The following is a 16,163-nucleotide window of genomic DNA, read 5'->3' as shown; positions in this document are numbered from 1 at the left end:
CGCTTCATAGACACAGTGAAAAGGGGCGTGTGAGAGACAGGCTTTAGTGACAAGTGTGCCTGAGACCCCCAGTGGCCCTGGGCCTGAGCAATGAACACAGTGACCTTCTATATATTAACAGTTAAAGGTTTTCAAAACTGGCAAATAGGAAAAGGCATCGCTCTAGAATGCGCTACTGATCAGATCAATCATTTGTATACTGGAGGTGAAATAACTTGTTACTGGAGTTAGTCACTTTCTTCTTTCAATCCTAGGCTTTCCTGAGGATATCAAGTGTTCACACTGAGGGTGGGTCAATGTTCAGGTATTTTATCATCTTCTTGACTGGCAATATAACTGACCAACCAGCCAGTGATGAAGGGGTTTTGTTCAAATATGCAGTATTATAAGGGAGACTTCATGAGGATAACAAAAGTGTCTTTAAGTATACACAGAACGCCTAATCTTAATATGACCCCACTTCAAGATAGCTCAAGCCTAAAATTCTGTACCAAATATATCATTGCTGGACAAATATGTATCTTAGTGTTACCTTCCTCTTCCCTAGGTTAAAATTTCAAGCTTCACAGTAAACCACAGCTGAAAGCTTAAGCCTGTATACTTGAAATAACGAATAGTCCTGCTCCAGACAACAGGAAAAAGAAAAGCATGGGCTCTGTAGGAAGGTACATCATAGGGTGTGATTTGTCACTGACCCTTCTGAATGGTGCTAGTAAGTCAGTGGATGACAGCAGCAGGTAAGACGACTCTTCTGGGAAGTAAGGGAGTCACCTGGGGAAGTAGGATGGGGAGGGGGAGATCTATTTGGCCTATGTTACAAGTTCAGAAATACAATGATAAAATCAGCCGATTAAAGCAGAGAAGGGATTAAAACACAGTTCAACAAATTCTCTGGTATTTAGTGCACTGTTGTCCTGTTTTCCCTGTTGACACCTCTTTAAAGTAGATAATTGTGTTCTTTTGAGACCTGTAGTCACTGCAGTTGATGAGAATCATTAGTTCTGCACAAGCTCAGCTGCATTATGTAATTCAATTGTCCATACTCAGCCTTGATGACATGAATGGAGGAAAAAAGCACCTCTAGATTGTCCACTTAGCCTTGGATCCCACATCATTCACTTCCATGGGGAGAAACCAAGGCCACACAGGCCACACATAAACCTCCACCAAGCCTGTCAGGAGCCTTTCGGGAGCCTTGTTCATCTTACAGATGGGGAAACCAAGGCCCAGAGAAGGCTAAGGACCCAGCTCCCAAAGCCTGGTGCTGACTAAGAGCTTTAGCACTTACTGGCTGGGTCTGGCAGGCAGAGGACACACTGATGGCTTGGCTCTCCTGGTGGATGGCTAGAAGCCACGGTTGGAGCTAATGCACTCGGTCTGGGAAGCAAAAAACAAACATTAATTGTCTGGTGGTGTAAGGGTGGGGAAGGTTGTTTTCTAAATGAAATTTAAAACTGCTGCAGATGCTGCCAATAAGTGGAGTGAGAAGTACAATAAGAACTTCTTTGAAAAGCACTTCTTTCATGATAAAGATGGGAGGCAGCGGCTGTTAAGTGTGGTGACTACCCAAGTTTAATTCTTGGCTCAGTAACTTATCAGCTATGTGACAGGGCAAGTTATCTAACTTCTCTAAATATTTTCCTGATCTGTAAAATGGGAAAAATAATAGTACTTTATATAATTATTGTTGGGACTACATGAAATAGTCACTGAGAGAACTCTACATGTTCTATGATGTTAGCTATTTCTATGCTGTGGTCAATGATGAAAAACATCTCATCTTAGAGGATGTAAGATTCAGAATTACTTGAGCTACGCTTACCCTTTTGAAATTTAATAGTTTTTCTTTTTTTTGCCTATTTAAGGGACAGAACATTTCAGTCAAAAAATGTATTACTGATAAAATGTGTTCAAAATAGAGCATTTCACTCAAATACAGCAGTATATACTAGGGGGAAGTTTCTTTAGTCTTAGCTCTTCCTACTCTCCCCACTCCCCAAAACATAACCTTGGTAATAAAAACACTAAGTGTAGTTGGAAAAACTCCATTCCTTGGTTTTAAAAAAAGATAAAATATGTGTATATGTGTGTGTGGTATGCATATATTTTTAAAAGGTGCCCTCCAGATATTATTTTTCCCTTAGTATTTTGTAAAAGAGACATGCAACACATCTTTAAATATACTTAAGCTACATCATAATAATTAGCCATAATGACAATCTTGAATTACTAGGAAAGGAAAGGTACTCTCTTCAGAAGGCAGGAAAATACAGGTTACAAATGTTTTTTATCTATACCAAATTGCAAGATACCCTGGCACATGAGAGTTACGATTTTGTTTTAAAAGACAAACCTACTACCCATCCCATCAAGGTACACATTCTCCAAGAAAGAGAGGCTACTAAACTACAAGTACCACCATTAGTTTGCTCAGAAAACCAACAGGTGGTGGTACTGCTCAGGGGAGGGCCATGCCAAAAAGCTGTTCTTCAACTTACTAAGCTGGAAATAAATACCCATCATTTTAAGTTTTGAAAAGCACTAGAAAAATATGTGTGCAAGTACCTGCAATGTCATCTGTGAAACAGTTACAACCACCAAAATAAGGAAGGCTTATTTTTCTATTTTACTTCAAAAGGAATAAATAAAGTGCTCATCATTCTTCGCTGAGTTCTGGATTTGCCGCATCTCCATGAACTGTACAAATGGATAGTTCTTTTGCTTTTACTTCAATTATTTATAACATGTATATATCACATAAGTCAAATTCACTTTATGCTGTACTTCAGTAAAATGGAAAAAAAGCTTTCTGCAAGATTGGCACTGAAGTTGTTTTAAGTTCTTAATAGCAAGGAAATACATCCAACTATAAGCAGAATGAACAGTCATAATACATATCAAATCAAAATTATTTCCTTTATATCATCAGCAATGAGTAACTCCAGAGGTAGTATGGCAGAAACGAGCATGGATCCTATCAGGTCACAACTAATGAAGAAAGTGAATTTATTTTTTTCTGTGGTTTTGACCATAAGTTACTTTACACATTTACGACCTGAATAAAAACCACTCTCAGCAGAAATCTTGGTCCATTAATTCAACTGACATATCAATTTACAACTTTTAGGACTGCAGATATAAAAAAATGTAAGTATAAAATTATGTAAGTTTGAAATGGTTTTAATTATATTCATTAAAAATATTTACATTTCCCAGTACTTAACTTGACAAAACCCCCTTGCAATATAATTCTACTCTGAACTTTTTTATTTATAAAATGAGGCTCATTTATGAGATTTCAATGAATGTTATACTGCAAATTGCTTACATTCCACAAAATATTAAAGAACTTTTCATATCAAAGGTAGTTTCTATTGGATTATCTGAAACCCAATAGTGCCCACAGACGAGCTTCTTATAATTCTTTTCATCAATGCTTGGAAAGCATGGTGAGAAGGAAAGTGCTGTTAAGTGCTATCGTCTCCCTTAAATTTTCACTTACACTGTGTGCACATTGTGAAATAAACACATATGCAGCATGTCCATGTTTTGATATGTATTTTTATTTCCCTGCAGTTTTCACTTATCAAGAACAAGTAACAGGGAAAGTTGTCTGAACTAGTGCATAAACAAACATTCTGAAACACCACTACACGTATCTAATTTACAAGAACCGTATAAAAAAAGTCACTAAAACACTACACTATGAAGGTGTCCAACACTTACAGTCAGACTTTTTCCAACCCGTTACTTGCCTTGTAGCCACAGGAAAACTCTCCAAAATTGAAAAGACAATCTTGCCACAACCCTCCCCCCTCCCAACACCTGGGATGGCTCGATATCTAGACTTCCAATAATTATTGCAATGATATAATGCAATACATACCTGGTAAAATATCCTTTATGTGGTGTGTTACAGTTCTAAAGCCAGTTAAAATATGCAGTCTTCAGATAAAATGTAATCCTCGAAAAATTTTCTTTCTGCACAGTTTAAATGTGCTAGATGCTTAATTTCTCCTGGTCCATTTTTCCTGTCTAATTATTTTTTTATAAACTGGTATTATAAATAGAAATATACATTCAAAATATATGGAAAAGTGAGTTACTACATTAAATTTGCATGTATCGATCCATCCCTTTCCCCTGCACAGTAATAGAAAATACTATTTTGCCTTGAACTTCATATTTGACAGTGAAATGCCACTAAAGTATTTACCAAAAAGTCCATCTAGTCAAATTGTGAAACAAATGAACCAAGTGAAAACTTTACAGTTCCTTTAGAAAAAAATTACAAGAATTTCATTTCCTAGCTATATGAATCTTTAACTTTTTAGACACAAAGTTGGATTTATTTTTTTACAAGATACAAAATGTAAACATGGCAAAATAAATAGTTAAAACAAGTGATGCAGGATCCCATTTCATGCTCATGATCCCATTAAAGAATTATTTTTTTAAAATCCATTCAGTTGCAAATTCAAGTGCAAAAGCATGATGATGAATATCTACTATTCAAGTAACAGAAATAATATTGATGATACAAATAAACTATTTTACAAGGTAGTGATTTTCCCAATTTTACAAAATATACATCATATATCGATTTAACATCTGATATACTGTAGTCCATTTAGGTCCATTGTTACACTCTGTGACCCACAGAGTATCGCCTTTCGCATTCAGCTGGAATATGAACGACTGCACAGCATAAGCACAGGTCAAAGCCACGTGTTTTAGGTTATGTCACTTCCATAGCTACTGTTGTCTCTGCTATTCCATTTAAACCCAATCTTTCTGGTTCATGGTTCTCTCTATAAGGCAAAGAGTAAAATAAACATTAATACTCTCCAGAATGTGATATTATCACTTAGTACTTACAAATATGCTTTTATGTAACTACATAAACATAAGAACATCTCCCATTTTTACAATTTCTATAGCAGTAATGGGGTAAAATTTTCTTCAGCTAAGAAATCCTATTCTTTCCTAATACTTGACTGTAACTATTTACTTAGGAAGGGCAGTAATTGAACAACATTTCAGTAGAAACCAATGATAAATTACTCATAAAATATACAATATAGGACAAGTCTTTTTATAATAGATGAACCATATGATGCTCAAAAGATCATCATCAGGAGCACATTACTTAAATTCCTTTCCACTAGAGTTTAACTTCACAGGTTTAAGGTCATGTAGTTATTTAATCCATGCATATCAAATTTTTTTGATTCACTGTTCTCTGTATTATTGTCATAGTAAGAAATATAAAACATACTCTGAAATACATTATCACAGATTTAACTAACCCTACAGTATTTCTAATCTTAACATATACAAAGAATAATTTACTTTCCATTTGTGCATAATGTTGATGAAAACACAAATTTTGATTTGAAAATTAAAGCTCTGACATGGAAGTTAATGACAACTCTGATCTTCTACACAAAATTAAAAAAAAAAAAAGGAATGTAAAGGTAACTGAAGCTTCTAAAATAGACTCTGATGTATTTTTGTGGTTTGATAGTTTCCAATTTGATGTGGTTTTTTTCTTTTTTTTACAATTCTGGTTGGTATTTGAATATTCTACCAGTGACCTCAAACAAAAAAAAGAGCTTTTTACAGTAACCAGATACTCAATATTTATTGAAAAGCAAGTCAACTGACAGATACCCACTGCCTGAGCAGTGAAAAAGAAAAAGTCTTCTTTCTCCCACAGGACAGCCAGCAGGAAGGGACAGAATGACACTTGAGACACACACACACACACACACACACCTTGCTATGCTGCTGATGGCACTGCTAGGAGTAACCTTTGGCACTCTGTCCATACTGGCAGCAACTGTGGCAAGTTTTAAGGCTGTTGGCGATGGTGCTGAAGTCCGTGTATTGATATGCACATTGACTGGAGAAACAACACTGACATTATTGAGGTGCACTGCATTTGTCAGGCAGGAATTGTTCATGGGAAGTGTCTGAGGACTGCTTGTGCACAATGCTGGGATTAAGTGGTTTGTAGTGGTGTGGCCAACTGTCCTTACAAGTTGTACAGCTGAAATCCCTGGGCTGGATGATAAAGCCATATTGGTGGAGTATAATGTTTTAGAGGTTCCTGAAGGAGAATAAAAGAATCATTCATTTCATGTCATGATATGTTCAATTTTTTAAAAATTACAAGTTTAATAATAAAAATAAATGCAAACACTTTAATCAATACCAAATTAACTTTTCACATAATGGCCTCTCCAAATATCAATAAGCACAACACACACACCTGTTATAAGCCCAAAGACACCACCTTTCTACTGTCCTGTATAACAGGGCTTTGCAAATAATTCTGCTGCCTCCGTAACTGAAAACTATGTAACAGGACAGAGGGATCCTCTCTGAAGGTTGAGGGCAGGTAGAAATGATAGTGCATTTCCATTAGAATTTACACATGCCAGAACATCAGTAAGGAGGTACAATGAAGATTGGGTGTTGATGTAAAGCAAATGAAAAACCTTAGGGGCTGAGCAGCCCATTGAAGAGTGACAGAAACAGCAAGTCTTTGAAGGATTCAGGACAGTAAGAAGCAGACAGAGTTTCACAGCAATACTGTATTGCAAGAGAAGTCAGAGGAAGCAGGCCATTGAGTATGTAAGAGTGGGAAAGTAAATCCTAACTTAAACTTTTCGACACACCATCCGGGGTTGTATTTCACCTTTTTATCAGTGCATGGATGATTCAATGGTGATGGTCAGTGATTGGCCTGATGCGGTTCCTAAGACGTGAGGCAACTGACATGTGGATAAAACCATCAAGGTGAAGAGTTATGTCAATTCTAGAAAACATCTAGCTATTTCACCACACCAATACAGAAATTCTGAGGAGTCCTGACTCACTTCTTGTACAATGTTTTCCCCTTGCATTTAAAGACAAAAATCATACCTCAATCAGTGGATTACAACCTGGAGCTAGTAAGTACTGCATGTCACAGCAGGCTTACCTGAAGGCTGGACAACACCGTTGATGTTGTGGCCGGTGTTCTGTTCCTTGGTGACCTCACTGCGACCTGGAACAGGCGCACTGACCACTGCAGATGCAGCGAAGTGGGCGCTGGCTGAGTCAAGTGTTTTAGACATACAGTCAGAGGTGCCTGAGCCCTGTAACATCAACAAAATTAAACTCAATTTTTCAGATGTGACTTTATGACATATTAAGAAATGGACAAACCCAAGAGGCTGTTGGTTTTCTTCATCTTGGACAGTTATGTGTTAGACTGAGATCTAGGCCTCCACAGACTATTTTTGGCATATGAAGCAGGGAAGTGACTACAAATAAGCACCAATTTCTGAGAAAGAACTAGGGGATTAAAAACCCCAAACTTTTAATGTTGTATTAATTTTTGCAATAAATGTTAATGAACACCTCTAAAAATTTTTGACAATCTAGATACTATGGGCAAAATGAAATCACAGAGATGACCAACACTCATTTTTGCCACAGTGAAAAAATGTGCTTTGGCCTAATCTTGCAGTAAGCTGAAAATAGGTTAGGCTGGTTACCCAAGAAAAGCAAAACAAGCCAAGTTTAATGGCCATTCCCCTCGATTCTATAAAAACCTGCTTAGCTGCTATTAATAGCCAACAGCTCTAGAATGTTGGCCAGTATCAAAATCCCCTGGATGTTACAGGAATGTTGAGGGGTCCTAGGAGTTCATGTTGCTGGACTTGGGGTCTCCAAGGTCAGAGCACTGACCCTTTGAGAATGAGCTGAACTTTTAGGGGCAGATGCTGGCCTGCAGCTGGAGATTGAGTTAATCTCAGTCATTACTTTAGGACTGTAGAGCAACAAAACCAAACATCTACAACAGTAGGTCAATTTTTTTGGATGGCTCAAATTTCAAATACACTTCTCAATTACAGTTTTGTTTTTAGTGGCTTAAACAACAGAAATTTATTTCTTATATAGTTCTCGAGGCCATAAGTCCAAAATGAGTCTCACAGGGCTCATTCCAGGGTGTTGGCAGGGTTCTTTCACTAGCAATTACACTTTTAGAAGGTATTTTTATTCTCATCCCTGGGGTCTTCATTTAATGGTGCCTAAGGAACACTCCACCTGCTGGAAACTTTCTTCTTCAGGGAAATGTGTCTCAAAGAGGCAAGGGGCTATGCTGTTTAGATTTATTGTACAATGCAAGAGGATTAACTCTCAGATCATGGGGTACATCCACGTGGCACTTAAACACAGTTTATGAAGAGGTCAGAAAAATTACATCCCTGAAAAAATTATTTTTTCGGTGAGTAGGGGATGATGGTTCTAAGAGTCTCTATAATTACTTCAATGAATTCTCAATAACCCTTCAAAAAAAAATGTAGCTATTTCATTCTTAAATGAAAAATACCATCTTTGCTCTAGTGCTCCTCTCACAAAGTACATAAACTAGTCACTTAAAATTATGTAAATTAACTGAAAAGACACTTAGGTTTGATCTCTAAAATCTAGAGTTGCAATATCAAGGTTATCTTCTGTGACTTGACTAAAACTGAATAAAACTATGGAATTATGAAAGAAAGGAGGGACATCCCATGATTAAAAGGCAGGTTTACCTGTGCTTTTGGGTGTGGCTGTTGTGAGGAATGCTGAGATTGCTGTTTCTGCTGAAGCTGAGCAAGTTGCTGCCTTTGCATCTGAACTAACTGCTGTTGATGTGTCTGAAACTGCTCTTCTGTGATGCCCCCTGTTACTGGGAAAGGACATTAATTTCAGAAGTAAGTATATTTTTAAAGTACTTTTAACAACCTAAGGTGAATACAGTATTAACATTATTCCAAAACTAAGATGAAAAGCAATTACAAATCATAATATACATCATCAGCAAAGAACCCAATTCTTTCAGTGAAAGTGGTTAATGTTAGTATCTATGACCTTCTAAAATCACATGCTAAAAAAAATTCCCATATACAGTTCTAATATGAAGATTCTACCATTTATTTAGACTTAGTATCTTTGAGATCATTCTCAATTCTCTACATTTAGGTAATTATATAATGAGAAAACCTTTGATTAACGCAAATAGAAATAATGACTAAGAGTCTTTATAAGAAAGCAGGACCCTCTGTAAGACTATAAGTGATTCTTACTGCTGGTTTTCTTCCATGATACTAAAGTGAAAGCACTTTTTCTCTGATTACACATCAGTAGAGGACAAAGGTGTTCATTGAACATAACCATTAACTGTAGGTTAAGCCAATACATTTTATGCTTAAAATAAGTCCTGTCCATAAAAATATGGGCTAGATATCAGAAAAGTGTTCAGAAAATCAAAGATACCAAGTATCCTCAGATGTAATTAATTACGCAGCGACCAACTGTGTTGAAGTTAGATTTCAAATAAAAACGTATCTAGAACTTCTGTTTAAAAGATGATCTAATAAAAAGTTACAATAGGAAAAAGTTTTCTCAAAAAATGTAAAGAAACTTTCATTCATTGATATTTCATTCATTGATGATTGATATTTCAAATCACTGATAAACTGATTTGGAGAATACAAAGCTATTTCCAAAGAAGTTAATATTAGAGTCAAAATACAAGAACAATTTTCCTCTGTTTTTCTTTATCGCATTCTTCGCTCTTTCCCCACTATTTCACTCAGTCAGCAAGTATTTACTATCTACTATAATGCAGAGTACTGCATTAAGAATTAAGAGTGAATATAGGGAAAAATAAGAAGAGAAGGGAGAGTCCCTGCATAAAGTGCTGCAGTGCAGTTGGGGAGCAAAGATACATATAAAGAAATATCAACTAATATGAGTTAACTTACAAACGCAAATGAAAAACCTAATCAATATGACCTAAAGGAGTTTAGGTAGGAGACTACACCCTCAACCTAGGTTACTTAACTACCTCCACAAAGTTTTCCATTTAGTAGGATTACAAATGAGAAATTAAAAAATAAAAAATTGATGGTAAATTAGACATGTTAACAAGTTATGTATAGTACAGCCTATTTCCTATGAAAAGGGAGTCAGAGATGAACAGAGCTTCAGATATGCCTTCACTGCTGTTCCACAACATAACTAAAATTCGTATTGGACTATGAGGGAAAACAGTTCTTAGACAGCAATTTTATTTTTAGAAGATTAAAAAACCTGGGGTTATGATAGTGCTTACTCTAAAATTTTAATATTACCTGTATCTTTGAAGTACACATTAGTTATCTTACTGAATTACCAACAAGATCAAATGTCTTTCTTTGCACATGTTAAATTCACTGCAAGTGTTCTATTTTTAAATGAAAAAAAAAATTTTTAATTCTAAATTTACAATCTTCAAAATCAAGTGAAAATGTGAAGTTTTCATGAATTTCCAGCTGTTTGAAAACCTTGGGAAAGAGATGAAAAATAGTTTATTAGATACAAAGGCAGGAAGGAAAAAATCTTAAATTAAACCCAAATAAATTTAAGTCCTATGTGTATAAAGAGTGTACCAATTAAAAAAAAAAAGGATTTGTAATCCAGTGGTAGTGTGGTCTACTCTCTCACAGCCAATGTTATGTTTGTCCTGAGCTAAGATTTATGTTGTGTTGAAAAGGTGAGTATAACAATGGTTAACTTTAAGTGAGGAATAAGCCAAAGAAGGGAATATTATTTTAGTGGCTATTTCAGAATTGAGAGAGAAATGAAAATAACTAGAATCTTTTCTTTTTCCAAAATTTTTCAAGTCAAATAATCATAAAAACCTACCAATTCAGAATAAAGTTAGATATTTAAATTAGCAGAAAGAACTGCATTTTTAATTAAAAAATTACTTTTCGTTGGTAGTCCATGGCTTACAAAGCATTGCTAAGGTCTGTGGTTCTGGATGTGATCAGTCATGTATTTATTAAAAAGGGATAAAATTGCCTGTTTGAGGGGATATGTCTACTTATTGCCCTATCTTGTTGAAGACCATTAATTTGCTTAGGAACCCTATCTTTTTCTGCATAGAAAATTCTTAAAATCCCAAGCAAGACTCAATCCAAATCATTCAAACTAACAGTCAGTGTTTCCCAACCTTTTAAAAGTTAGGTTGACTTCAATAACAAAAATTTCATCCCTAATACTATTACTGGTTGAGAATCACTAGCAAAAACTTAATTTACTTGTGTAATATGGATATGCTTAGAAAATTTTTTTTCTATTTTCTCCCTCACCTCAAGCTCAGCATATTACAGCCATTCTTGACATCTAGCTCTGTCTTTACTATAAAGTGTTTAGTGCTTGAAAAAAACCTGGTCCTCATTCAGAGTTTCCTGGAGCATTGTTCAGTATTATTTCAACTCTTTAGACAAAAAGAGCAATTAGGAATTGTGACACACCGAGCTGGAGCACATAGAGAATGCCCTTTTTAACCTCTTTCATTTTGTTAGGGTGTGTAAGAAATACATGGTTTTAATAGTACAGACACAGTATTGAATTACCATGCTCAGGGATGACTCACTGGCAGGTGGAGGTATTAATTTGACTGAAAATACCTTCTCTGTTAATTATTCTTCCTTACAGAAATTACTGAAATGCTTCTATATAAGAGATTTTCTTATACTGATTTTGAGTCATCAAGAGGCAAACATTAGAACACATCAGGAAAAGGTCATACTTATAGCATGAAGAAATCTGTTTAGGAATGAGCTACAGGACAGGGTGCCAGTTTTCGGTAGGTGGTAGTGGGGTAGCAGTGGCACAAAGGCTAAGTAGGAACGTGCACTAGAGAAACTTTGTTTCTCCTGCTTAGAGCCAAGCCATGTTCTTTCCACTAGTTGCTCTCAGGTTCCTAGCTTGAAAGTGGAATTCATATTGATCATAAATCTACCCCACCCCTCTAAGTCCTGTCGGTTAAGAAGTACCCACAAATCTGACTGTTTTGTGAAGGTGTGTTTCACTATTCTAGATAGATGGAAAGCATTCCTTTTCCTAAGTAGAAGTTTTGCAAATCTTCTGGATAACACATTCTAACAGGAAGGTACACAAATTACAGAATTCTCTTTTTTTTTGGTGCAAATACCTCCTCTTTGTGTGTATTAGTAACTTACTTGAATGTCTATGTATTTTATGTATATTAAACAACAGTCTGTTCTTCAGTACAAGCCTCTAAATTTTCCTCTTTATGGCTATCTTCTTTATATCTGGCTCATTACCTATCTCAGATTTATTAGTCTGTTTTATTTTTCAGATGAATACAGGCAGCTTTCCTCAGAACACCTGCCACCATCCTGGGAATGCTGACTCTGTTTTCAAAGGTTCTAGGCACCCCTCATTTCATCCATCACCTTTCAGGTCTGTGGGTTCTAGATGGTCGGCTAGGTTGACCCCCTGTCACCTTTTCCTCCCATATCCTCTGACAGTGATCCGTCAAAACCATACTCTAGGTTAATCTTCACTAATTCTAAACCCCTTTACAATGTGCTAAATCTTTACAAGTATTTGTTAACTTCGTATTGTTGTTTTGTTGGTAAACTAAAAAGAAAAATCTAATAGAAACACATTCTGGATCTTCTGGATGACCATCTCTCAACAGAGTATGTATGAACATGACTTTTATGCTTGTGCCTTTTAAACATAATCTTTTAACTTTTAAAGCAGTGTTTGTCAAAGTGAGCTAGTATGATGTATTAACCATGAATATTTAAAGCACCACCTCAGATCAAGTTTTCATTGTTTAATAAAGAACATCTAATATGGTTGTAAAGATTATCTAAGAGTCAAAATGAATACACTATCTGCCCTCATTTACGAGATAGGCCTTTGTTACAAAAGTTTTAGTATATACTTTACTGAAGCAATGCTGATTATATGCAACCTTTGGTTTGTTTTAAGAGACAGATCTGGGGCTGTTATATGGGCAGGGGGGAGAAGGAGGATCCCCTTTTTTAAACCTTCTTGGTTATAGGAGTCAAGTGAAAGATCACATACAACTACTAGACCTATTCAAGGGCAAATCTCCCAAACCTTGAAAGTTGACATTACCTGTCCAGGACTATACACATCCTACAATGTGACAAAGATAAAGGCAAACTAATGAATAAACCTCAAAACTGTTGGGTTAGGGAAGGTGGAGATGTGAGGTGAGGCAATGGGTGAGAGAACAACTGAAATGTCAGGAAAAAGAAACAGACTGAAGATCTCTGTACACTTCTGACACCCAAGCTAAATAGCTACAACTGAAATTTCAGTATTATTTTCTTTAGCAGTCAAGTCAAAATCTTTTAATCCTGAAGTCTGAATGCATTTCTTTCCTTTGAAAGGAACCCTAACATCAAAACATAAATCCTTATGAGTACCTCAGCTAGTTAAAAATAATTTTACCTATCCTAAAACTTTCACGCCTGCAAAGATTTTATGACAATTTAAGAAAGAATGGGAAGAGAAACTGGAAAAATTAAAATCCAGGACTTTCTCTTGGCAAACTGTCCAAAATGTTCATGAGTTTACAAATTTGTAATATTAAGATACTTGAAGCTGGTCAGAAAGGCTGCTGATATCTACCCAGTATACTAAGACAAATGGGAAAGAAAAAAAAAATGTATTAATTTGTAAACATGCATTAGTCAAAACCAAGATTAAATGTAAATTAATCCAGCCAATCAAGTCTGAACAAGCAAAGCTACTTTTATCTGTGAAATGTATTTTCTTAAGGCTAGGATCTAAGAACAGCCCTTCAAAAGAATAAATACACTGCAATTTCAAATGACTAAACACTTCGACATCTGTTTATATAAAGAATGTATTTGTCATGTGCTGTAAGGTCCTTGAAGGTATGTATTACTGTCTTGCAAAACTCTGCAACTTTTAAACATTTAACATAGTGCTTTGAATATAGTAATTATAAATAATTATGTATGAAATGAATTTTCCTTGGTTATTCACTTGCCATGTTCGGCCAAATCTCTTTCTCTGTCCTATTTTTTGAGAAGTCTTTCAATTAAGAAAACATAACTTTATTTTACTTAATAGTTAAAAACACACATCCCTTTCTTTAAAACGAAGTCCTTAAGTTTTAATTCTCCTAGTATCATTTCAATTTGCTTTCCTTTAATTCCTTTAAGTATGATATCAAAAATAACTAGAATATATTTATGACAAAGGGATTATGCCTTGAAAAACATTACCTGGGCTATTAACAACATAAAAATAAGAGAATTCTTTGCCACTAGCCCTGAAGTTCAAGTTTTTTTAAGAAACAAGGAACTTACAATATAAATATTACTGTCAGGTGTATCAGGTTTCTATTTCTAATTAAATCCTTTATTTGCTAGTAGGAGTTCCCAGCTGTGAACCAGAAAATCAGTACTTAATTTGTCTAGCTCAATACTACTCTGTCAAGTAAAAATATAGTCCTGTATCAGTCTTGTTACTCTTAAAACACATGTGGCTCATGACCAAGTCCACTAAGAATAAGCAGAAGGCAAAAGTGTTAAGGACACAGAGATGTAAAGAAACTAAACAGATGAGGATTCAATTCTTTTGTATATGTTCAATATAAAAATACAACTTTCTAAGAACTCCTACATCCTTTTCTTTAGGTAGATGAAGGAATTTCTATTTACTGAATTGTAACTGAATCAAATTGTCTAATCAGAACTGAGAAAACTATGTAATGAATATAACTGGTACAAATCTGTAATTAAAAGTGCCACAGTTTTTCAAATGTTTACAAAAATGCTGTTGAAAGATTTGTTTCACTATTAATACCTGTGCAAAATATTTTGAAACATAAGGAATGTTAGAACAAAAAACCCCGATGCCTCAGCCTCAATGACTAGACGGCTAAAACTGGGAGGAAAGGGAAACATCAAACAAAATCCTTTACTCGAGTAACAATTCAATATAAATTTGAAGGACTTAGCTTTAACACTTGATTCTAACACAGCTAAAGCCTTGAAATTTTTCAAGGAACAAAGAAACAGTACCATGTTGAGACCACTAAAAAACGTAAGAGAGGAAAAATCACACACACCAAAAAGATGATTTTTTTCTGATGGCAGGGGAAAGGCAAAAACAAAAAACCTTATTGTCTATGTTGTTAACATTGCGTATTTGTTAAATTTGAGACGTACATGCGTGCATATTTTATGCTGATGTATGGTAGTATTGTAGAGCTGATTATTTTGGAATTAAATTAAATTTACATTGTTATATTCTGAATCAACACATATAATATTGATAATATATACAACATATATATATTTTCTGGAAAACAGTCATGTCAAATAGATCTGGAGTTCACTGGGAATGTATGATAGAAAGGTGCAAATATCTGGCCATGTTAAAGCTGAGACAGAATATATTAAAATCATTTTTCTGTAGGGGGGCATAGCATACACAAGTAGAGAAGAAACTCAACCTATGGTCCAATCTAATTATAAATGCCTATACTGATATGTTTTTAAACTCCCTTTATAGCAAAAATTATTTTGGGTTAATTTTTGGTACAGGAATTCCAGTTCAGTTAAATAATTTGAACAATGTCTTGGAGTTGGCTGTAAAAAAGATCTGACCCACTATTCGTTAACTTCCTACCTTTAGGTTTCTGAGAGTCTTACCACCTCAAATCATATGAGGTATATATCCATTTCAGGTTCAAAAGCTCATTAAACTTCATAGACTCATGAACTTTATATAATGGGATGCTATTTTCTTTAAGTTTATTTAGGAGAAAATTAACCAGCTAATTTGGAAAAATGATAAGCCAACTTCCAATCATCCAAATAAATCCAATTTTCCATTACAACCTTTAAACAGATAAATGTCTAGGTCAAGTTTGAAAATAAGCAGTTCAGTAGCTAAAACAGACTGTACACTATTGAGACCAAATTTCAAGCTAAAACTATTTAAAATCACTTTAAAGAAGTTTAACATAATTTTGCATACTAAAGTATACCATCCAGGAAATAATTTAGAAATACATATGTTTTAGAGAGAGAAAGGTGTGGTCAAGTCACATCTAATTTTTTTATCTCTGGATACCACGCATTATTTGTATACGTTACATGGATATTTATAAATTATACATATTTTGTATAAATGTGATAAAGAAGACTAATCACAGAAGAAAATGAATCAAAATCACATTTTTAGATTTTGAAGATACTATACATTACGTGCAATGTATATGTCATAAAAATACTAATTTGAGCAGTGTC

General features: G+C 34.9%; 1 protein-coding gene across 2 annotated transcripts in view; it reads right to left on the bottom strand.

Annotated features, from left to right (window-relative positions):
• Window positions 1–3,543: 3,543 nt before the first annotated feature.
• The window catches only part of EPC2 (enhancer of polycomb homolog 2), a 174,200-nt gene continuing 161,580 nt past the window's right edge, over window positions 3,544–16,163 (bottom strand). The window contains exons 11-14 of one of the 2 annotated variants that reach the window (XM_036996081.2): window positions 8,592–8,722; window positions 6,989–7,145; window positions 5,779–6,112; window positions 3,544–4,811 (exon numbers count right to left, since the gene is read on the bottom strand). In XM_036996081.2, coding sequence (XP_036851976.1) covers window positions 4,739–4,811; window positions 5,779–6,112; window positions 6,989–7,145; window positions 8,592–8,722 — 695 coding nt within the window. In that variant the 3' untranslated portion in view covers window positions 3,544–4,738. Of the gene's footprint in view, window positions 4,812–5,778; window positions 6,113–6,988; window positions 7,146–8,591; window positions 8,729–16,163 lie in introns of both variants that reach the window. The other variant, XM_036996080.2, reaches the window with a different exon arrangement.

This window comes from Manis javanica, chromosome 7 (assembly GCF_040802235.1).
Source record: "Manis javanica isolate MJ-LG chromosome 7, MJ_LKY, whole genome shotgun sequence".
NCBI lineage: Eukaryota > Metazoa > Chordata > Mammalia > Pholidota > Manidae > Manis > Manis javanica.
This window is presented reverse-complemented; position numbering and strand designations above follow the sequence as displayed.